Source organism: Malus domestica, chromosome 09, assembly GCF_042453785.1.
Source record: "Malus domestica chromosome 09, GDT2T_hap1".
In the NCBI taxonomy this organism is placed as follows: domain Eukaryota; kingdom Viridiplantae; phylum Streptophyta; class Magnoliopsida; order Rosales; family Rosaceae; genus Malus; species Malus domestica.
Genome location: NC_091669.1, coordinates 15,217,011 through 15,241,200, shown reverse-complemented (window position 1 = coordinate 15,241,200; position 24,190 = coordinate 15,217,011). Strand labels below are relative to the sequence as shown.

General features: G+C 35.5%; 1 protein-coding gene and 2 long non-coding RNA genes across 3 annotated transcripts; all 3 read right to left on the bottom strand.

Moving 5' to 3' along the window:
• Positions 1-541: 541 nt before the first annotated feature.
• LOC103453613 (uncharacterized) lies at positions 542-2,410 on the bottom strand. Its single transcript, XM_008393171.4, has 4 exons — positions 1,612-2,410; positions 1,405-1,494; positions 1,207-1,274; positions 542-1,017 (listed from the first exon to the last, which is right to left on the bottom strand). The coding sequence occupies exons 1-4, from the start codon at positions 2,320-2,322 to the stop codon at positions 864-866; spliced, it is 1,023 nt and encodes a 340-aa protein (XP_008391393.1). The 5' UTR covers positions 2,323-2,410; the 3' UTR covers positions 542-863.
• A 4,628-nt stretch (positions 2,411-7,038) lies between these two features.
• On the bottom strand, positions 7,039-8,140 carry LOC139198517 (uncharacterized). Its single transcript, XR_011584059.1, has 2 exons — positions 7,338-8,140; positions 7,039-7,243 (listed from the first exon to the last, which is right to left on the bottom strand). It is a non-coding gene; the product is annotated as an uncharacterized lncRNA (long non-coding RNA).
• Positions 8,141-20,739: 12,599 nt separating this feature from the next.
• LOC103453621 (uncharacterized) lies at positions 20,740-22,571 on the bottom strand. The gene is made up of 3 exons (XR_011571525.1): positions 22,313-22,571; positions 22,016-22,185; positions 20,740-20,969 (listed from the first exon to the last, which is right to left on the bottom strand). It is a non-coding gene; the product is annotated as an uncharacterized lncRNA (long non-coding RNA).
• Positions 22,572-24,190: the final 1,619 nt, after the last annotated feature.

Genomic DNA, 24,190 nt, shown 5'->3' with positions numbered 1-24,190 from the left:
CAAATCCTATAAACACAAAAATAACGTAAATAGCTCAAAAATATAAAGAACTGACTAAGAAAAGACGAGTGAATTTGAAGTAAAAATATATATAAATATGATCCGATCACCCCGCACACAACCGAATGACGTAGTTAGCTTATTAATTACTCGGCTTGCGTGTCACGTAGGTTTGGTAATTTTTAGGGTCAACATATATCTTTGAGGGTGTTTGTCTCAAACACGAGAGATTTGTATAAAACTTGATAAACTTCAAAAAGTGTTAATGTAATTAATCTGGTTGTTAATATATGATATGATATGATATGTTGAGAAGAAAAAAAAAATGGAAAGCCATGTGTGGTAACACCACTTGCACTTCTCTAGGGTTTAATAAAATTATGAGTTCAATTTTTTGAACTTCTGAATTTATATCCACTATGTGATATTCCAACATTAAGATAATACTCAGTTTTTTATTTTATTTTATTTTATTTTTTTAAATATAATATTTAGTTAAGTAGAATGTCCATTTCATTCCATTGTTTATATAGAAAATTGCTCATTCCAACAATTAATATTTAATACTTTATAATACCAAACCTTATCGATTGGTTGTCGATACAAATAAAGACACTTTCCCGAAATTATGGATAACAGCAAATTCATGCTTCTTCTGCCTTGTTCCAAATCCTAAGCTCAAGCCAACACACAACCAATTCATGAAATTTTACAAAGCGGGATGATTGAGATACTGAAACGGAAATATATCTCCGAGTATGGCGTAATCACTCCAATGACAACTTTATAAACACCGTATTCGGTTTAGAATATTCTAAACCGAATAGTCTGTGACCAATAAACCATGTTTTGATGAGATTTTTTCATTTGACCTCCATCGGAATTCCAATAATATTGGAGGGATAACTATCCAAAACAAATGATTTTATCAATGCATTGACTGTGTCTGGTGAATCAAAGTTTGCTGCATGACCCGTGTCCTTGATTATCTCTAATTTTGATTTGGGACCCAAATGCCTGGAAAAAGCATGTATAAAAGAAGCTTTGTAAGTACCATATATATTGAAACTAAAGCAAATAAATCCGTAATTATATAAGATAATTAGGAAAATAAATCCTTGTTTAAACCCCTTCTTAGAACATCAACGACTTATAAATTATGTACCTACCTCAAAATATAAAATAATAAACAATTAAATTATGTACCTTTGCAACTGATGGGCCAAGAACAACGGGAAGACTTTATCTTTGTCACCCCAAATTATTAGCGTTTCCTTCACACAATTAAATAAAACACTAGTTACAATTTGGAAGCCAGAAGTTGCTTTTGAGAAAATTCAAACCTTAAATTTTTGGATGCATGGATTAAAAAAAAAAAAGATTAAACATATAAGCTTTTGTTACCTGATTTAGGATAGGAAGGTTTGAATCTTGTTTCTTGGCCACCAAGTGTTCAAGTAGCTCCATTCTCTCCTTTCGGTGTTCATTGTTAGCCTAAAAAAATGTTGAACGCTCTATAAGATTGGGAAATTTAATTCCAATAACAAAAACTGAAAGCGTTTTGTAAATAAATTAAAACACTTCTAACAATGTTTGATAGAAAAACTATACTTTGATGAGTCTGCCGAGGACAAAGTCAGGAACCCACTTGAAAACATCATGCTTGTACAAAGACCGGTTCATTAACAACCGTAGATCATGTGGACTTCTTGGCAAAAGAATCTCCAAAGTATCTGATTCCACCTTCAACAGCTCATCCTTCTGTTCATCCGTCCACACTACCCCACTACTCACAATCACAACCTTCTCCACCGTCTCCGGATACATCTCAGCCATCCGATACGCCACAAACCCACCGTAGCTCAGACCGTAAACCGAGAACCGGTCCACACCCAATCTCTTCAACCCGTCCACAACACTTTTCGCTTGGAATACCTCGCTCCGGTCCAACCGGTTCGTGTAAGACTTCCCAAAGAACAGCAAATCCGGCACGTACAAGTTGAAGTTCCTGGACAAGGCACCCACATGACACACAAACTGCCACAGAGAATTGCCTCCGTAGCCATGAACCAGAACGAGACCGGGTTTATCGAAGCGCCGGTGGTTGGCAGTCCAGAAGTGCACGGTGGTTTGGTCGTCAACGTCGATTGTACAAGGAGAGAGACCACATAGCCTGAAATATAAAGCTACAAGAGTATCTGGGAGTTTGAAGAACACTAGATCCCAGTTGGTTTTGAGGAAAAAAGATAAGAGGGTGTGGAAAATTGTTGATGCGGTTGAGAGGTAGAAGAAGAAAGCATTCCACAACTTTTGGTAAGCCATGGAAATGATGATAAATTAGACCGAGGAAATCACTAGTTTTTGTAGCAGAGAGAGGTTACTGGCTTGATTAAATTTAACATAATTATATAAATGATAACATGGGATTTTAATAAAAAAAAAATGGATCGTGGTAAAGATTAAGGCATGTAAATTCATAAAATACTCAAGCATTTATCATGCGATACAAAGTCAAGAGGCGTTGCAGTCAACAACTAAGTATTTTATCATAAATACTCTAATCCTCAACAAATTAACAAAGATAATTTATTTTGACAAAAAATAAAAAATAAAAACAAAACAAAGATTTTTTTTTTTTTTACCAAACACTATTATTTACATAGTGTGGTACAGTAATACCACGTCACTTGTTGTCACATCCCGGCTCGGGCTCGCACCATATATCAAGCTCGACTCTGCCGTAGCACGATATTATCTGCTTTGGGCCCCAACCACGCCCTCACGGTTTTGTTTCTAGGAACTCACACGAGAACTTCACAGTGGGTCACCCATCATGGGATTGCTCTCGCTCGAACTAGCTTAACTTCGGAGTTCTGATAGAACTAGAAGCCAGTGAGCTCCCAAAAGGCCTCGTGCTAGGTAGAGATGGGAATATACATATAAGACTTACATGATCTACTCCCTTGGACAATGTGAGATGTTACAATCCACCCCCTTAAGGGTCTGACGTCCTCGTCGGCACACATCCAGCCAGGGATTGGCTCTGATACCAAATTGTCATATCACGGCCTCGGCCCCCACACATCCCAGGCCCCGCCTCCACCGTAGCACGATATTGTCCGCTTTAGGCCTCGACCACGCCCTCACGATTTTTTTTCTGGGAACTCACACGAAAACTTCCCAGTGGGTCACCCATCATGGGATTGCCCTCGCGCGAACTCGCTTAATTTCGGAGTTCCGATAGAATCTGAAGCTAGTGAGCTCCCAAAAGGCCTCGTGCTAGGTAAAGATGTGAATATACATATAAGGCTTACAAGATCCACTCCTCTGGGCGATGTGGGATGTTACACTTGTGGTACTCCCACTTAAAATCTGACATGTGTTCCTATTTTGTACAGTTGGAAATGAACTGGTTTTGCTTTTTTACCTTTTTAATTTAAATAATTAAAAATTAAAAATTGTAAAAACCAAAGAAAACCTTTCGCAATTCTAGAAACTACCTATCCCACTCTGTTAGAACCCTACTCTACATCCTCCAGAATTGCACAGAGAGATAGGAAACAGAACATGAGAACAACAATACAATTTCATTAACCGCCTTTCCAATTGCTACAACCTGCTATTTATCTTCTACCTACTAACTAACTACTAACAACCATGTACACATGTCATCATCTTATCAAGCCACTTGGCAGTATCCTATCACACTCTAACCCCAATTCCAAAAACCACCTATCCCAAATGAAATGAAATTTAAATAAAATAAACAGGGAGAGAGAGGGAGTAGGAAATGAAGTTTGGGTCATGTTTTGCAGAAAGACACAATCTTTGAGAGACCCAGAGGAGGGGAAGAGAGAGATATTGAAATCATGGGTTGCTTTCTTGCATGTTTTGCTTCTTCCAAAGACAAAAAACGCAGGAGTAATACGATGTCCTCTGTGACTCTGTTCTTGCGTCTTTGAGAGACCCAGATGAGGGAAAGAGAGAGATCCACATCATGGGAAGGAATACGATCTCCTATTTTTTGTTTTTCATTTTTAGATTTATTTAAAAAGTAAAAATGATATTAAATTTCAGCTGTATAAAAATAATGACACATGGCTAAATTTGAATGGAAGTATCACGGCTGATGTGGGTATTACAATACTATATTATAATTTCTCAAGGGGGAAGGGGATGAGCTTAGCCTAGCAATGAACTAACAATAATATGGTTCAAATTCGCATTTGGCGAGAATCGAACCTAAGATCTCTCACTTACAATTGAAGAAAAATACTAATAGATTGTAATACTAAACGACAAAATTAATTAATTTTACTTTTTTCTTTTGTAGTACATGACTTATAGTACATCAGATCTTAAGTTTGCGGACTTGGATTTTCTGCCCTCCCATCCCATACCCTCCTATATTCTATGGTCACGGTTAAGCCATGTCAACATTTTATATTGATTTTTTTATAAAAATAATAAGACAAAAAGTAATGGGAATATAAAATGTTGATGTGGCTTAACCGTGACCACATAATATAGAAGGGCATGGGGAGGGTATGGGATGGGGAGGGCAGACAATCCAAGTCCTAAGTCTGGCCCCTTAACCTCTCTGGCAAACCTGCTTCACGCAATATTAATTTATTAACTACCAAAAAATCCAATTAATGGATTAAAAAAAAAAAATCCAATTAATGAACGATGTGGTAGGTGATGAATAAAGTTTATTTAGACTAAGCACAAATGTAAAGGGAGATTATATTCACACACCCCAAATTACTTCTCTCACACCTTTTTAATTTTTTAATATTTTTCTATCAAGTGTTAGTGGTGTGTAGAAAATATTAAAAAATTAAAAAGGGTGTGGGAGAAGTAATTTGGGGTGTGTAAATATAATTTCTCAATGTAAATTGATGAAAATATTATAACGCAGTTGAGATCTTGATATCATCTGTATAATAGTAGTGCATTGTGCAACTCTAACAACTCTCTATGTTTATGCTAAAATTTAGTTACAATTGCAAGAAAATTAATTTAAATAATTACCTTCAGATGACAACTCAAGCCATTATTCTGTATTTTTTTATATTGCATCCACTTCATTAAGGAACCACCTTGTCCACCTCTTGCATTTATCCATTTGCACTATACAAATTTTATAGTCAAATCCGTTCATTTTCTTAATCATCATTTAAAGAGAGTGATGATATTTACATACCTCTTGTTAATTAATGTCATTTGAATATCTTAAATTTATTCAATCCGACTGTCGGAAATTAAAGAGGAGTGTGTGAATGGTAAAATGGATAGCACCACCTTTAAAGATTCTATAACTTTTGAATTCTATATAGTCTAACTCATAAGAGTATCTCCAATAGGGCGATAAATTGAGAGTCAAATGTTATTTTTAACTCTAAATTTGTCAGTCCCTCTTCGATGCATCAGAATAGTTGGAGTGATTTTGGAGTTATACGCTAAGTTATATTTAAATTTAGATGTAACTCAAAAGTTAAAAGTGTGACCCACAACCTTTAAAAAAAGAGGAGTGCTATCCACACACCCATTTTTACTTCTCCCACATCCCTTGTTAATTTATGTCCTTTGATCTTTTTCAATTCATCCGATCCGATGACTGAAAATTAAAAGGGTGTGAAAGAAGTAAAAATGGGTGTGTGGATATCACGTCCCTAAAAAAAAGTCAATTGGTGGTGAAACACAGTTTTCCTCCAGGCCCAGAGGAGGCTAGTTGGAATTGCACCATACCTGTGGGATGTGGCCACAATTAAGTAGATTCACAGCTTATCAAGCATCGAACCCAAAACCTCCCATTTTTTTCCTTTAGGGAGTTGGTTTTCTCATGTTTTTCCATTGGGCCACTTGTCGTGGTTGTGCGACCAACAACACTTTTTTTAGAAGCATAGTAGACCCTATTCTACTTTTTTATGCTTTTATACTGTTATTGACAGCACCACCATTCCAAACCAGTCCTTAGAAATTATGAAAGCTATATTTGATCATAAATTCAACTCTATCTCACTTTAATGAACAAGAATTGAGCACTAAAGGTAAATTTAACTCTGCATGTATGGGAGATGGTAGATGTTAATAATGAATTAAGCATGAATTTGGTGCCACTGTTTTTCTTTGATTGAGGTCATTTTGGATGTTATCTCGAATTTTCTCCTAATATTATAATAAAATATTATCGTTACGTCTAAAAAAAGAATGCATTTGGTGCATTACTTTTAGTTCCAAGCAAGAAAAAAGCAGGCTATTGCGTGTCAATGCAAATATTTAGAACTTCTAAGTTATATAGTGATGAAAACAAATTTTATATATATATATATATATATATATATATATATATATATAGGAATTGCTTAAGGGGAGGGATCCCCATTTTTTAAAAAAAATAGGGACACGCTCCCTACCGTTGGATTTGAATTAAATGAAATCCTGTGGTTGAGATTCTATGGCCTGTGTTTTAATCTCAACCACACAATTTCATTAAAGTCAATCTAACGGTGGGGAACGTGTCCCCATTTTTTTTGAAAAAATGGGGATCCCTCCCCTTAAGCTCCCTGTATATATATATATATATATATATACATATAAAATTAAGAGGCTTTGCTTACAAGGTGCGACAATGCTGATTCTAAATTTTTTATATATAAATCGACACTAATGTCCACTTCACCTCTCGTCTTCTGTTTGAAACTTTGAATCCATTTTTCTTCCAATATCGTTAGTATAAAAAGTAAATAACAAAATAAATAATGATTTCTTCATTTATTGCTATATTTTGTGCGATGTATTAGGTTCGATTCTTATGAATAATGAGTCCGACATGAATTTATTATGATTAGCTATAAAAAATTAAATTACGATAGCGAATGAAAATAACTAAATAAATCTTCCGCGCTTAATGATGATAATTTATAATTTGCTATGTGGTATTACGCTTTGCCTGTTTTTTCCCTTTGCCTTTTGTTTCACCGATAATCTTGTTCGTCTTATGGTGTGTTATTTTGTTTGGGCACGTGTAGTTGGTGCTGTCTTGACTTTTACTACAATTACTTCCAACCGAAAAAATACAATTATTACATACAATAATTTGGTTTTTTCAGTTGAGTTGGTAATGATCGTTTTCTTCTCTCGATCAAGATTTAGGTTCGAGTCTCAATACTGGCAACTCCTCTTGGTGGGCTAAAACTCCCTGCATAAATCCTCCAAAAAGCTTGTGGTATGCTCTGGCCTTGGAATATAGTAGCCAAAATAAATTAGATAAAATGCCTGATTTAGACAAAATCCAACTCCAATCAAAGGCTGAGCTAAAAATCAGTGGATACCAGTAGGCCAAAGATGCCTAGCCCGTTTGCTGGGCCTTGCAGCAGCAGCTGGAATCACAAACAGCTTGGAAATTGTAGTTTAGGCCATGGTGCCTTCAGCTGTGCTTGTTCTTGGAGGAATGCTCGCAGAAGGTCCGAACGAATCCAATCTAGGAATGAGAATACAATTAGGATTATTGTTGCAAGGCTTTTGGTACTTCCTTTGATTGGGATTGATGTGGTTCTGTTTTCGGATAAATTGAACCTTTTGGTAGCAGATGATCAATTCTATCGATTCGTTCTTTTGTTGCAATACACAAAACCATCTGCCATATTGTTAGGAGCAGTTGCGAGCTTGAGGGGTTATGTAGTAGAAAAGGCTTCTCCTCTTCTCTTATGGTAGCATATTGTTGCTGTCTTCTCCTTCTCTGTCTATATAATTGTCTACTTCTCCATTTTGTTTTGAAAATATATAGAGCTTGAACCTCAAATATTTTTCAGATATATATGCTTGATTATTCATAAGATTAGTTTTAACTTGAGATAATTAGAATCCGTTTGAGCGTTTCCTAGTTACTAATGTTCATTAATTGAGACCTTATTAGTTTTTAGTTTTTTATTGAAGTCCCTAGCATTAATGTAATAATGAATTTATATGTCGATTACATAATTTTTTTAAATAAAAATTAGTAGTTGATTTAGGGTTTTAATACTCACACCTTTATTAAACTCCTAATTAATTTTCAATTCAAAACATTTCCAAAATAAAATTAGAATAAGTTGTACCATTAGTTTTTTTATAAAAAGTTCTCAAGGAAGTTTGTGGCATGTGCTGCCCCTAAAATGGGGTAGCCTCCCCTCTTCCTAAACTTTTTTGTTAAAAAAAAAAAAAAAAACTATAGCAACCACAAATTTGTATGCACTGTTGTACTATCTGGTATGACATGTGATGTATATGTGTTATTTCACTGTATGAGTTTATCTTATTAGATGTTTGTTATATAAATGCCTTATTTGTCAAATGTGGTACAAAAATGTGTTATCCCTAACTTTACTCTTATATAGTGAAAAATAATATATTATATATATGAGACCAAAGTATGGAAAAAATTTGGGTTGATTTTGACTTGCTACCACAATTTGGAGGTGGAATATTGTAGTGCACAAATTCAGTGCAAAGAAAATATTTCCAAAGATGTGATGAAATTGACATTGTATATTTTCACAAGATATGTATCAATAGTTGTGTTGTCATCGTGAGTTTGATCTATCAACATGTCATGGGAGTCTTCTCATTTTTCAACTCAAGAACCAAGCCTGTCGTCAAGTCAAACACAATTTACTCAAGTCTTAAGCTTGAGTCATGAGCTAAAAGATCATGTTAATTGTGCACTAATTCAACTTGAGATCGCGATATGTGCCACAAATGTTAAACGATGGGTGCTCGATTGGTCATACGAGTTGATTTCTAACAGTAAATATAACGTGAATTAGTCACACTGCCATATACGAGACTAGACTAAACATTTTTCATGTTATAAATTGTTAAGATGACTTGCCTCTAATATGATTACAAAGTACATCAATTTGAACTACATTATTATGACTAATCCAGTGTGAGACTTAGCACATTTTCCCATTCTCTTAAGACAGATAATATCGTTTGTTAAAAAAAATGTAATTTAAATTCCTTGTTGCACAGCCGTATCAGTCCAAATTAAGATGACAACCAGAAGCTGCTGTGTATATGATTAGCTTTTGCATAGCCTGCCTATGTGCAAGTGCAACACATTAGTTTAGTGGCTCTTGAATTCACACTGGACAGAGATAAGCGGTGACATCGTGGATTCAATAACCGAGTTGATTAATCAGTTGATCGTTACTGAGTTGATTAATCAGTTAAGCCTGGGACATGTTTGACATTATTTTTAAAAGGGTAAAAGCTCAGCGTTTGACAGATTCAACTAGAAATGTTTATGGGTTTTAAATAACTCATTTGAAGGTTCCTTTGGAAGATTAAAAACACTTTATAACTTTAAATTTAAAAATTGCTGTTTACAAAATTTTCAAAAGCGTTTTCAGCTGAAAGTAGAAGCACTTGAAGTGTTTTTTTTAAGAAGCATTTCACTTTAATGAATTTATTCAATTCCTAAACTACACCTATTTGTAGTTTTAAAACTCCAAATTATCCCTCTATCGACTACACCACCTATTTGTAGTTGTACTCATTCATATAATTTTTCAATTTTTTAATCTTAAATGTATCTGTTTTTAAATATACCAATTTGTTATATGTAAAATGTATCAATTTTTAATATAAATGTACCCATTTGTAAATAAGATCCATTCGATTTTTTTCTAACCATTTTAAACTTATATGGGAACATTCTTTTTAGTAGATATGAGAATGCATCCATGTCAAATTTAATGGGAGAAATTTCCTAATGTTATTAAGCTTACTATCTTTCTTTTTTTTTTCTTTTTTTTTCTTTTTTCTTTTTTTTTTGGTGGTTTTGAAGTGTTAAAGTTGTTGGAATCTCCTAGCCGTTAGGGTTAGGGTTCCTTGTTTTTAGAGCTTAGTTTTATCCATGCAAATAATCTCTCTTATACTTGAGGTACAAGATTACATTTTTTGTTTCTGACCTAGTCATGCACCACGATCTTAGGCCTTGTAAATCATGGGTTGTTATTTCCTTTCTGATTTTGTTGTAAGGCTATTTAACAGCCACAAGTGTTATTCAATTTAATAAGAATTCTCCCACTTTTCTAGTGCAATCAGGTTTTACGTTCACAAAAGCTTTCTGCTATTTTCTTGGTTACAACATCTGGTATTAGAGCCCCACCACTGGGGCTGATCAAAGCCTGCAACAAAGTAACTAGTGTGAAGGAACAACGAGATGACGTCTGAAAGTAGTTTCGTGCAACCTGCCATTCCGAAGTTTGATGGACACTATGATCACTGGAGTATGCTAATGGAAAATTTTCTACGTTCCAAAGAGTATTGGAACTTGGTGGAGACGGGAATCACTACAGCAGCAGAAAGAGCCGATTCAAGCGAAGCATAGAAGAAAGTGATTAAAGATCAGAAGTTGAAAGACTTGAAGTGCAAGAACTACTTGTTTCAAGCCATTGATTGTTCGATTTGAAGAAGGACACTGCGAAAGATATCTGGGATTTGTTGAAGCAGAAATATCAAGGAACAACATGTGTAAAACATGCCCAATTGTAGGCTATTCGAAAAGAATTTCAAGTGCTGCACATGAAGGTTGGAGAGTCGATCAACGACTATTTTGGAAGAACTCTTATCATTGCTAATAAGATGAGGATTCATGGAGAGCATATAGAGGATGTGGTGATCATTGAGAAGATCTTGAGGTCTATGATTATGAAATATGACTATGTTGTATGTTATATTGAGGAATCAAATGACTTGGATACTTTGTCCATTGATGAGCTTCAAAGTAGTCTTTTGGTGCATGAACAAAGAATTAGCCGCCATATTGTAGTGGAAGAACAAGCGCTGCAAGTCACTTCAGGAGGTCGAAGTACCCATCATGGAAGAGGATGAGGAAGGGGTTGATTTGGGTTTAATAAATCAACCCTAAAGTGTTATAATTGTCATGAGCTCGAGCATTTTCAGTGGGAATGCCCAAAGAAAGCAAGAGATCAACAAGCAAACTATGCAGAGACAAAAGAATAGATGTTATTAATGGTGCATGTTGATTTCAAGGAAGCTGAAACTGAGCACATTTGGTTCCTTGATTCTAGGTGCAGCAACCATATGTGTGGCAAGAAGTATATATTTATTGACTTTGATAGCAGTTTCAAAGAATCAGTGAAGATGGGAAATGATTCGAGTCTTATTGTACAAGGCAAAGGCACAACTCGAGTAAAGATGAATGGAATAGTTCACGAGATCACGAGTGTTTTCTTTGTACCAAAACTGAAGAAAAATCTGTTAAGCATCGGGCAGCTGCAAGAAAAGGGACTCGTTGTGCTTATTCAACAAGGAAAATGTAAGATCTTTCATCCTGAGAAGGGTCTAATCATTGAAACTGAGATGACTTAGAATAGAATGTTTATTGTGCTCGCCCACTGCCCACCACGAAGAGAGACTAAGTGTTTCTCCTCTCTGACCACGGATCAGGCCACTCTTTGGCATCGTCGATATGGATACCTCATCTGGAATGGACTCAAAGTACTCTAGCAAAAGAAAATGGTGGAAGGGTTACCAAAGTTCAAAGCCATTCAACGAGTATGTGAAGGCTGTCTAGTAAGAAGACAGCACTGTGATCCATTCCTAAAGGAAATCTTATGGAGGGCTTCCAAAAGTCTTCAGTTGGTAATGAGAATGAGAATGAGATACACAGACAATTGACTGCTACATACACTCCCTAGTAAAATGGTGTCTCCAAGAGGAAAATCGAACCATTATGAATATGGTACGAAGTATGTTGTCGGATAAGTGAATTCCTAAAACCTTTTGGCCTGAAGCCGTGAATTGGATGATGCATGTGCTGAACATGAGTCCAACTCTTGCCGTGAAGAGCAAGACACCTGAAAAGGCATGGAATGGACTTAAACCATCAGTGGAGCATTTCAGAGTCTTTGGTTGTATATCGCATGTCCATGTACCTGACCACAAGAGAGTGAAGCTTAATGCCAAAAGTCTCAAATGTGTATTTCTAGGGGTAAGTGAAGAATCTAAAGCTTATAGGCTATTTGATCCTATCTCAAAAAAGATAATTATTAGTAGAGATGTGGTCTTTGAAGAAGACCAAGAGTGGAGTTGGGATGATGACCACAAGCAAGCCATATTGGCTGATTTAGAATGGGAACTCGATGAAGAAGCAAGTATAGAAGAGGAAAACAATGAAGATGAGTCTGAGGCAGTTGAAGAACTAGAGGAAAATGGGTCCGACAACAACAATTTTTTCAAGTGAGACACTTTAAATGTCGACGACTCACTTCCAGAACGACGAACACGAAGACCCCTTGCATAGATGAGAGACTATGAAACTGGTCAAGGTCTCTCCGATGAAGAAGGTGTGAATATAGCTCAGCTAGCTTTGTTCACTAATTGTGATCCAATGACATATGAAGAGGCAATGAAAAGTGAAAAATTGAGATATATCAAGAAATTGAAGCAATAGAGAGGAATGAGACATGGGAACTAACAAATCTGCCATCAAGATGAATGAATGTTGGAGTGAAGTGAATTTTTAAAACAAAACTTAATCAGCATGGGGAAATAGACAATTATAAGGTGCGGCTAGTTGCTAAGGGATACAACCAACAATATGGAGTCGATCATGCAGAAGTATTTGCACCAGTGGCTCGCTTGGACACAATTCATATGGTGTTCTCTCTTGCTGCACAGAAAAGTTGGTTGAAACTTGACGTCAAATCGGCCTTTTTGCATGGAGAAATTAATGAAGAAGTGTTTATTGATCAACCTCCAAGTTATGAACAGAAAGGGGAAGAATCAAAAGTTTATCGACTCAAGAAAGCGTTGTATGGACCCAAACAAGCTCCTCGAGCTTGGTACAGTCGCATAGAATCATATTTTGTCAAAGAAGGCTTCAACAAATGCCCCTACGAATATACTTTGTTCACTAAAACAGCAAGTGGAGGTAAAATATTGATTGTTTATCTGTATGTTGATGATCTTATATTTACTGGGAATAATGAAGTTGCGATTGAACAATTTAAGAAGTCCATGATGGTTGAATTCAACATGACTGATCTTGGAAAAATGAGATACTTTCTGGGAATTGAAGTGTTGCAAAAGGAAGATGGAATCTTTATAAGCCAATGAAAGTACGCTTAAGAGGTTCTGGAAAGATTCAACATGGATCAGTGCAACTCGGTGCAAAATCCAATGGTTCCTAGTTTCAAACTCACAAGGGAATGAAGAATGAGTGATAGTTGATGGTATTCTTTACAAGAAAATGGTGGGAAGTCTCATGTATCTGACAGCCACACGCCCTGATTTGATGTTTGTTGTAAGTCTAATCAGTAGGTACATGGAACGTCCCACTAAATCTCATTTAATGGCATCAAAGAGCATTCTAAGGTATGTGAATGGAACATCTAGTTTTAGGGTGTTTTATAGGACTAGAGGAGATGAAAAGTTTTTTTGTTACACGGACAGTGACTATGCCGGAGATCAGGATGACAGAAAAAGTACGTCAGGCTATGTCTTTATGATGAATTCAAGTGCAGTATCTTGGTCTTCAAAGAAACAGCCAATGGTTACTCTTTCTACCACCGAAGCTGAGTTTATTGCTATAGCATCAAGTGCTTGTCAAGTTGTTTGGTTAAGGAGAATTTTGAAAAGTTTAAGTCATGTGCAATCTGAATCTACGGTGGTGTACTGTGACAACATTTCAACCATCAAACTCTCAAAGAATCCAGTAATGTATGGTTGTAGCAAGCACATAAACGTTCGTTTTCATTTTCTTCGAAATCTGGTCAATGATGAAGTAGTGGAGCTAAAACAGTGTTCTACCCAGGAGCAAATTGCATATATTATGACTAAACCGTTGAAGTTCGAAATTTTTTCAAAGATGCGAGAAGCAATGGGTGTTTGTGAATACCCTGGAATAAACTGATTGTCCATAACATTCAATTTAAGGGAGGATGTTAAAGTTGTTGGAATCTCCTAGCTGTTAGGGTTAGGGTTCCTTGTTTTTAGGGTTTAGTTTTATCCATGCAAATAATCTCTCCTATACTTGAGGGACAAGATTACATTTTCTGTTTCTGACCTAGTCATGCACCACGATCTTAGGCCTTGTAAATCGTGGGTTGTTATTTCCTTTCTGATTTTGTTGTAAGGCTATTTAATAGTCACAAGTGTTATTCAATTCAATAAGAATTCTCCCAGTTTTCTAGTGCAATTAGGTTTTACGCTCACAAAAGCTTTTTGCTATTTTCTTGGTGACAACATGAAGAATGTACCCGGGATTATGTGTGTGTGTGTGTGTGTACATATATATATATATATATATATATATATATAACACCCTAACCCAGAAGGTCCACCTGGACTCCGAATCGAGTTGTGTTGGTCGACACTAGAAGGGTGATGAAGCCATAAAGTGTAGTGATATGAAAAATTGTGAATAAATTTAAACCTAAAAGTGACTAAATGAAAGAGTGCGCATGTGAGAAGAATTGATCCAATTCACACGTGATGTCAAAACGTAAGTAAAGTACAGTAAAATTAGAATGAGAAATATACCATCAAAAGTAGTCTCCGAGATCAACTTTTACCAGGAATCCTCGTTGACATAAGAACACTGCCACTAAATCCTAGAGGAGTAAAAACCAAAGGTGAGTGAGCCTGAAAATAAAGTTTGATAAAAATCTTTTCGAAAACGTATAACCCCTCGCCGTAAAATAATATAGTTTCCAAATATATATACTACATATAGTATGAAAACACTTACCGTAAACAGTAATACTTCAGAGATACGATGAATCGTTATATTGCACATGTAAGACATATAACATCTAGTGATCACAATATCTCGCATAATGAACCTATAACATTTGGTACTCATTCACATATGCTGACACACTGCAGAGGACCAGGTGAGTACTAACACCAGTGTAGCACGCACGATGAGCAGTTAACATAAATATGATTATGCAACGGTCATTCGATAATTCTAGTCAATAAAATACTATTCATGGCCTCAAATATAAATAAGAAATCACATATTAATATGCATACATATGCATCCCGTAGGATTTAGGATAATTTCATAAATTTCGTAAATCTGCTAATGCATATAATCGTTAGTCTAAACTAGGCATAACGTAGAAAATTCTTTATTAAACATATATATATTGAAACTAAACAAATATATAATATTTAAAAACAAAGACCCACTCACAAGTACATGCAGATCATAACCGTCCAACTATTCTACTCGCGGTACTCCTCCGGGTAGTCCTCTCCTATACGGGAAATTATATTAAACTAATAATAACTAGTGTAATAAACTTATTTCCCCCAATTTGCACAAGAATGGGATTTTTGTCAAAAATTTGGAAAGAAATTCAAACGTCCTGTTCAGAGCTGTTACACAACCAAATTTGACACATAATAAATCAAAACGAAGCTTAGGACAAGAGGAATAACACTATACTAATTTGGCACCAAAAACTGTCCGAAGGTCGCTAGAAATTGGTAGGAAAGTCAAGGTCCGAGTTGAAGTTCTTGGATTTCGTCGGATTCGAAGTGGATTCGAGCATGCATGCTCAAACCCGTGGCCTAGAGGTTGTGGGGAGTCATCCCACACCTTCAAACTTGACCAAACCAAAGAGATTTGTCCGGGCTTCATTTGAGAGGCTATGGAAACTCATTGGAAAAAAACGAGGTTAGAAAACGTCTACATGCACACCAATACATGCATGCATGCCTGAAAATCCACTAGAACTTGAAGGAATAACCTTGAGAAAGAAAATCGAAGCTTACCAAGACGGAAGTGGTTTGGTTAGTCGGATTTCATCGAGATATGAAATAGAAAATTCTGTTTTCCTCCAAGCCCGACACAACCAAGAGGTAGTAGGTAATTTTTAGTGGCTTGTGGTGGCTCTAGGGGTGGTGGTGGTGCTTTTATGGTGTTTGGCCGAGAGAGATGGAGAGTGTAGAGGGTGAGAGAGACGGGTAAGAGAGAGAGAGAGATAGGGTTGAGAAAGAGTAATAGAGGGAAAGTGAGTTGAGTGAATTGAGTGACGGGAGAGAGTGATGTGAGGGTTGATGTGGAAGATAGTGTGAGAGTAATGGTGCACAGGAAGAAAAAAGCATAGGGAAGAGGAACTTGAAGGAAAATGTAATTAAAATAAGAAAGGAATACATGTTGGTGATAAAAAATAAAAATAAAAAAATAAAAAAATAAAAAATAAAAAATAAGAAGAAGGGAAAATGGGACAACTCCAATAAATCACAAAAAAGGGATTTTCAAAAGGAAGTGTTATTGGCACTTCAAAAATCTTATTATACACTCCTCATAAGTGTATTTTCTTTCCAAATATATAAAGTTAGAGTGTAGAATGAGATTTTTAGAATGCTAATAACAATTTCCTTTCCAAATTCCATATAAAAGTTCAACGCAGGTCACATTCTTAATTATAGCAATAGGGTAGGAAATATAAAATTTCTAATTTATTTCTTATAAAAGAAATCATTAAAAAATCATAGACTCCAAATTGAGTTCCATCTTCAACCACGTGTTTGTTAAAATGAGCACTTTTTCGAAATAGTAAAATAAGAGTGGAAAAATGAAAAGAAAATTGAGGTCCAGATGGAAGGCCTACGTGGCATCTCAGAGGCATTTTGATAATTTCACTACTATTGAGGATAAATATAATAAATCTTGGAACGGGATGTCACAATTTACCCTCCTTAAGAAAATTTAATCCTCGAAACTAAAACAAAAGAATTTAATCAAAGAAGAAGTGCGAATACAAGTCTCTCACACGTTTCTCCGTTTCCCATGCAGCCTCTTCAGTCGAGTGGTTTTTCTGAATTCTGTATTTCTTTTGTCCATGCGATTGTAGTGACGAGCACTACGAGAGTAGGTGTGTGTCTTTGGGTCAATCCAAACAATAATTAATTAGGCACGAGGCCTAATTACCAGAGACAGGCCTACTTTCCCACTTGCTTAACAAACCCAATGAATAGGCCATCAATATCACAGTATGTAGCCTACAATAACGACAACTTACTGTTGTCTTGATATACAAGTAATGAAACCATGAGAGTACAAAATTACTATTTTGCCCCTCGATGGGAAAAGTGCATAAATCGTGCAATATACACCTCGTTCGCACTCACGTGTTCGTAAAAACACGTATTACCTAGAAAGATGAGAAAATAAACAAAAAGTGACAAGGACTCACAAGGACTCAAATCTCCACGCATGAAATCCACTTAGGATTTCCACTTAGGCTCGCCAAGGGTGTTTCGTAATTTTTCAGCGTTAAGAAATAAAATAAGAATAAATGTGGGACAGGGTTCTGCTAAGTGGTCTAGAAGGTGTCTTCATGGACCGAAAGAAGATGGGCACCCTAGTAAGTCGATCGACAATCACCAAAACATCATCATAGTCTCCACGTGTACAGGGTGACTCGTGCATGAAGTCCATGGTGATATTCTCTCATATCCATGTGGATTTAAGGAGTGACTACAACAACTCGAACAATTTCTTCTTTCTGCTTTGACTTGCTGACAAATCAGGTATTTTCTTAGTAACTAAGCAATCTCCTTTTTCATCTCAAGTCAAAAGTAGAATGGTCGAACTTGGAAATTAGCTATCTCAAGTCAAAAGTAGAATGGTCAAACTTGGAAATTAGCTAACAAAGTTTCCTAATGATTTGTAAGTAATGTTACATCAATACTCATGAGTTGTAAATAAAATGAGATAAACGGCTAAGTCATCAATGTGTTTCTCTGCTAAGGAAGTCGTTAGCAACTACGTTTGCATAACCGGGGTAGTACACGATGGTGCAATCATAGATGTTGATTTTTTTTCTTCTTTTTTTTCCATCGCCATTGTCTGCAATTAAGCTCATTTTAAGTGAAGATGTAATTGACAAGTTTACGAGGTCGGTAAAAACTTTGACACATTTCTCCACGGAGAAGTGTCATCGGATTTTCAAGTAAAGAAGGTAATCATTAACTCTAGATCGGAATTAAGGTAGTTCACTACATACGGTTCCAACAGTCAGGAGGCATAAGCAATACACGTCATGCTGCAGTAGCGCCCAAACAAAAACATTCAATGAAACATCACTGTAGAGTTTCGAAAATTATCAATGCCATCGAAAAATGTAAGACAAAAGTCAAGTGAGACAACACCTCAATTGTCAGAAACTTTATTCACTTTCAAAGTCTGAAACTAAACTAACTTTCCTCAGCCAACTTGTGAGGAAAAACGCCATAACTAACAAATCACTAATAGTCTTCGTCAAAACCAATAATATTTCGTATTTCGCAACACTTTGTGAGGATTTCAATTTTCTTCAGCTACAACATTTTGGGGAAATGAAAAGAATATTGTCTGTTGAGATCACGTCTACCAAGAAAAGTACCTGATCTAAACAAGGTTAACATTTGAAGAACTTGATCGTTGAATCCATCAGAATATGGGTGGAATGTCTAGTCCGTTAGGTTCCTAAAAGTCATTGGAGTATTCGTCAACCCGAAGAACATTACAAATAACTTATAATGGTCATTCAAGTCTTGAACGCAGTCTAGGAAATATTGTTGCTTCTAGTTGTCAGCTGGTCGTAACTAGACTGAGATCAACTTGAAGTAAATTCAGGTTCTACTAAGTTGGTCGAATAGACCATCAATTCGAATCATGGTTTAATGGTTTTTAATCGTTGCTCGATTGAAGTACCTAAAATCTAGGTACAACCCTAAGGTTCGATTTTCGTCTTCGTGAATAGGTTTGAGGTTCCCTAAGAAAACATGTTGGGTTGGATAACTCCCTAATCAGTAAGCTTTTGTAACTAAGTTATTTCAACGATGGAGGAGTTATTTGATAAGATTCAAGGAGAATTGGTGTTATACTAGAAAACGAATCGATGGTGTGCTCTACTTCACGCTTTGGTGGTAATTTTGAGAAATAAAGCTAGGATATACGTCCTCTAATAGTACCAAACTACCTTCTTTCTCCACAACACACACTAATAGGACACACATACTAATTGGCCTTCACAACTTTCTTAATATTCATTTCGCCCTTATGGCGGGAAATTAACTCATACTTCAGTTTCTAACATTTGCTTATGAAAGTTACTATATGGATTACTAGTAGTCGGGGAAAAAAATTGCCGTTTTTGGTCAATGCTTCACCCGAAGAGATAGTTACAGGTAGTCAATTCAACCCTCCACAATATCCAACAAAATAAATTAACTGGTATCATCGGATTGGTAAAATGAATGGTGCATCCACCGCATTTGCACGGGACAAGACAAACTTTACCTTGTGGCATTGGGATTCAAAAGACGTACCCAACTAAGGTATCTCATGATTGAAATATTTGAATAGCTAAGGATGATGTGAAAGATTGAGTGGTTCCCTAATCGATTGAAATCCTAGAGAAGGTGTCCTAAATATGTACTCATAATTAAGTCGAGAATATTTTGGTCACCAAGGTGGGTGATATAAGTAATACAATTGCAGGTTTACATTCGTCCTACAAGACTTGTTCATAAGTTTCCACAATTTTAATTTCTTCGGCTCAGGTTGTCACTGTTAGTCAATTTATTAATCGCGCTGTTAATTGACACATTCAAAATATTTTAATATTGTTCGCCACCCTGAAACTGTGAACCGGAGTTATGGAATAAATGTATCACTCCCATATACTAGTATGTGTCCAGTATCAGAAATCATATCGCCTGAATATTGGTTGACAGCTCCTGGATACCGAACAGTATCGTCAATGAGTAGCACCACCCTAGGTTGACAACAGGTTAAAGTTTGCTTCGATGGATAACTTAGGTTGATTGGTAAGGAATTGGTCATGTGATTTGGTTCAGCTAATTCTAGACAAAACTACTACCGCTTCTAGTATTTCTGCCAATCATAGGAATAACAACTTATATTCCCTTGCCAATACACACCGTAGTGACGGGTACAACATCGAAGGTAAATTCGGGGAACAAGTGCTGGTTAAAGTAACCAAAGGTCGGGAAAAGGAATTTGTTGATAATCTATTTCAGAATGAGGTTTAACGTAATTCGATCTTCCTCATGATCCGGAACTATAACTAGTGCGTTTGAAGGATTAATGACATCGGAGACCAAAAATGACTGTCCACCAGATGTTCTTCCGTTGAGTGCTACTACTTTAGCACCACCTTGTTGTTCGAGACATTTTTTGAAATTCATTGAAAAGTAAAATTTTGTTGGAATTTTAATAGGTGATATACTAAACGGGCAGTGCCAAGGATCAAAATTATTTACCGTCTCCAATCTTGAAAAGGTGTAGAAATGACTGGATAATGGCATGAAGGTAATGGGATTGAATGGTAAAATCTATGGTGGTACATAACTATAGATACATCAGTCCTACTTCAGGGCCATCAACTCATTTCCAATTTGGGATTCTCCTTGGCATAGATGTTCTACGCTTAAAATCTAGAGACGGTTGCCAAAATGTTCTTCTAGAAAGTCGATAAGTTGCCCAAATGACCTAAAACTTAGGAAAAGCTAAACGTTTTTCGTGCTCGATGAGATGTCAAGATTCAACATTAGGTTCAAGAATTGAGAATGTTTACATCACGCATGTGATGAATGCAGTACTACCTAAACTTATGCTCTGATACCAAATTGATACACCCCGACCCAGAAGGTCCATCTGAACTCCGAATCGAGTTGTGCTAGCCAACACCAGAAATGTGACAAAGTCATAAAGTGTAATGATATAGAATAATGTGAATAAATTTAAACCTAAAAGTGACTAAATGCAAGAGTGCGCATGTGAGCAGGATTGAACCCATTTCACACGTAATGTCAAAGCATAAGTAAAATACAGTAAAATTAGAATGAGAAATATACCATCAGAAGTAGTCTCCGAAATCAACTTTTGCCAGGAATCCTCGTCAACATAAGAGCGCTGCCACTAAATCCTAAAGGGGCGAAAAACAAGGGTGAGTGGGCTTGAAAATAAAGATTGGTAAAAATCTTTTCGAAAACGTATAACCTCTTGTTGTAAAACAAGTATAGTTTCCAAATATATATACTACATATAGTATGAAAACACTTACCATAAACAATAATACTTCAATGGTGAATTGCAATATTTCACATGTAAGACATATAACATCCAGTGATCACAGTATCTCGTATAATGAACCTATAATATCAGGTACTCATTAACATATGTTGACACACTGCAGAGATATTCGGACATGAACATGACTGGGTGTAGTAATGATTTACGTTCTAGTACTACAATCACGTGAAGACTGGCGCTATGTGCATCACATACGAGTCCTAATTGCCTATAGCAATCTAGGATAGGACTGGCACCAACAATGGATCCAAAGTGAGTGTCCGGTGTGATGTGAACATACAAGTGAAGATTGGCCCTAGCCTGGACGAGTACTAACATCAGTGTAACATGCATGATGAGCAGTTAACATAAATATGATTATGCAATGGTAATTCAATAACTCTAGTCAATAAAATACTATTCATGGCCGCAAATATAAATAAGGAATCCCATAATAGTATGCATACTTGTGCATCCTGTAGGATTTAGGATAATTTCATAAATTCCATCAATCCGCTAATTTTTATAATCGTTAGTCTAAACTAGGTGTAACGTAGAAAATTCTTTATTAAACATATATATATATATATTGAAACTAAACAAATATATAATATTTAAAAGCAAACACCCACTCACAGGTACATGTAGATCGTAACCTTACAACTATTCTACTCGCGGTACTCCTCCGGGTGGTCCTCTCCTATATGGGAAATTGTTACACTAATAATTAAACTAATAATAATTAGTGTAATAAACTTATTTCCCCTAATTTGCACAAGAACATGATTTCGTTGAAAATATGGGAAGAAATTCAGATGCCCCGTTCGGAGCTGTTACACAACCAAATTTGACACATTATTTATCAAAACGAAGCTTAGGATGAAAGGAATAAGATTATACCAAAAATTAGTGGGAAAGTCACGGTCTGAGTTGAAGTTCTTGGATTTCGTCGGATTCGAAGTGGATTTGAGCATGCACGCTCAACCCATGGCCTAGAGGTTGTGTGGAGTCATCCCACACCTTCAAACTTGACCAAACCAAAGAGATTTGTCCGGGTTTCATTTGAGAGCCTATGGAAACTCACCGGAAAAATAACAAGGTTAGAAAACGCCTACATGCACACCAATACATGCATGCATACCTGAAAATCCACTAGAACTTGAAGGAATAACCTTAAGAAAGAAAGTCAAAGCTTACCAAGACGGAAGTGATTTGGTCCAGGATTTTGTCGAGATACGAAACAAAAACTTATGTTTTCCTCGAAGCTCGACAGGGCCAAGAGGTAGCAACGAGTTAGGTAATTTTTAGTGGCTTATGGTGGCTCTAGGGGTGGTGGTGGTGCTTTTGTGGTGTTTGGCTGAGAGAGATGGAGAGTGTAGAAGGTGAGAGACTGGTAAGAGAGGGAGAGAGTTGAGAAAGAGTAAGAGAGTGAAAGTGAGTGGAGTGAATTGATTGACAGCAGAGAGTAACGTGAGGGTTGATGTGGGAGAAAGTGTGACGGTAATGATTGTACACAGGAAGAGAAAAGCATAGGAATAGTAACTTGAAAGAAGATATAATTTAGGGGTGTGATATCCACACATCTCATTTTACTTCTCACACACCTTTTTAATTTTCAACCGTCGGATCGAATGAATTGAAGAAGATCAACGGATGTAAATTATTAAGGGGTGTGTGAGAAGTAAAATGGGGTGTGTGGATAGCACACCTCTATAATTTAAATAAGAAAGGAATACAAATTTGTGATAAAAAAAATTATAAAAAAAATTATAAAAATGGGAAAAATGGGACAACTCTAGTGAATCACGAAAATGGGATTTCGAAATTCCATATAAAAGTTCAATACGGGTCCACTCTTAATTATAACAATAGGGTAGGAAATGTAAAATTTCGAATTTATTTCTTATAAAAGAAACCGTAACTAAATCATAGACTTCAAATTAAGTTCCGTGCGCAACAACGTGTTCGTGAAAATGAGGTCAATGTGAAAGGCCTACGTGGCATCTTAGGGGCATTTTAATAATTTCACTACTATTAAGAATTAAATATAATAAATATCGGGACGGGATGTCACACACACACACACACATATATATATATTGGAGAGTATAATTTATAATATTTTCAATTCACAAATTATACTTTATACTTTAAAATTTTTACTGAAGAGAGCTATTATTAGCACTCCAAAAATATCATTATACACTTCTCACAAGTGTATTTTTTTTCTGCTTATAAAAAGTTTAGAGTGCTAATAACAATTTTCTTATTTGAAAATCTCATTAATATAAACAACTACAAATTTCAATTTTTAATTTGAAAATGAGAAATTAGGTTCTCATCCATCTTTTTACTACTCCATTAATTAAAACCTTAGTCATTTTCAAATTTTTATCAAGGTCCTTCGGTATAAATAAACGTCATTAATTATTTCAATAATAAAATATTTTTTATTTCTAAATATTTTCATTTAGTGTTAAAAAATGTTACATTTGGTATATTTATATTTATGGCTAAATTTTTTATCATATATTTTTTATTTTTAGTTTGTACCCATTTTTAATTTGTAACCCTTTTTTAATTTGTATGAATTTTCATTTCAGTTTTAATTTGCACCCATATATTAATTTCTTTTTGTGCTCATATGCTTTAAAATTTTATTTGTATTTGTAACCATATTTGTTTTTATTTGTACCCTTTTTAATTTTGCTAAATGTAACCTGCTAATTATATGTATTTAATTTATGTTTTAAAATATATCATCAGTTATTTTTTAAAATATGTTAATAATTATGTGAGTACATTATTTTCTTGCTATAATTTTGTGAAGAACAATATTACTCTAATATTTATTTTCAAGTATTTATTATATTTTAAAAATATTATTTGAATTTTTTTACATTTCATAATTTGTGGGACATTAAATGTATAAAAGCATGAGTTAAATCTCTTAAATGATGTTAAGGACCTCGATCAAAATATTTAAATAAATAAGGTTTCAGTCTAACAATTAAATTGATTAGGGACTAGAACCAAAATGACCCATTTAAAAAAAATAGTAACATATATGGAAAT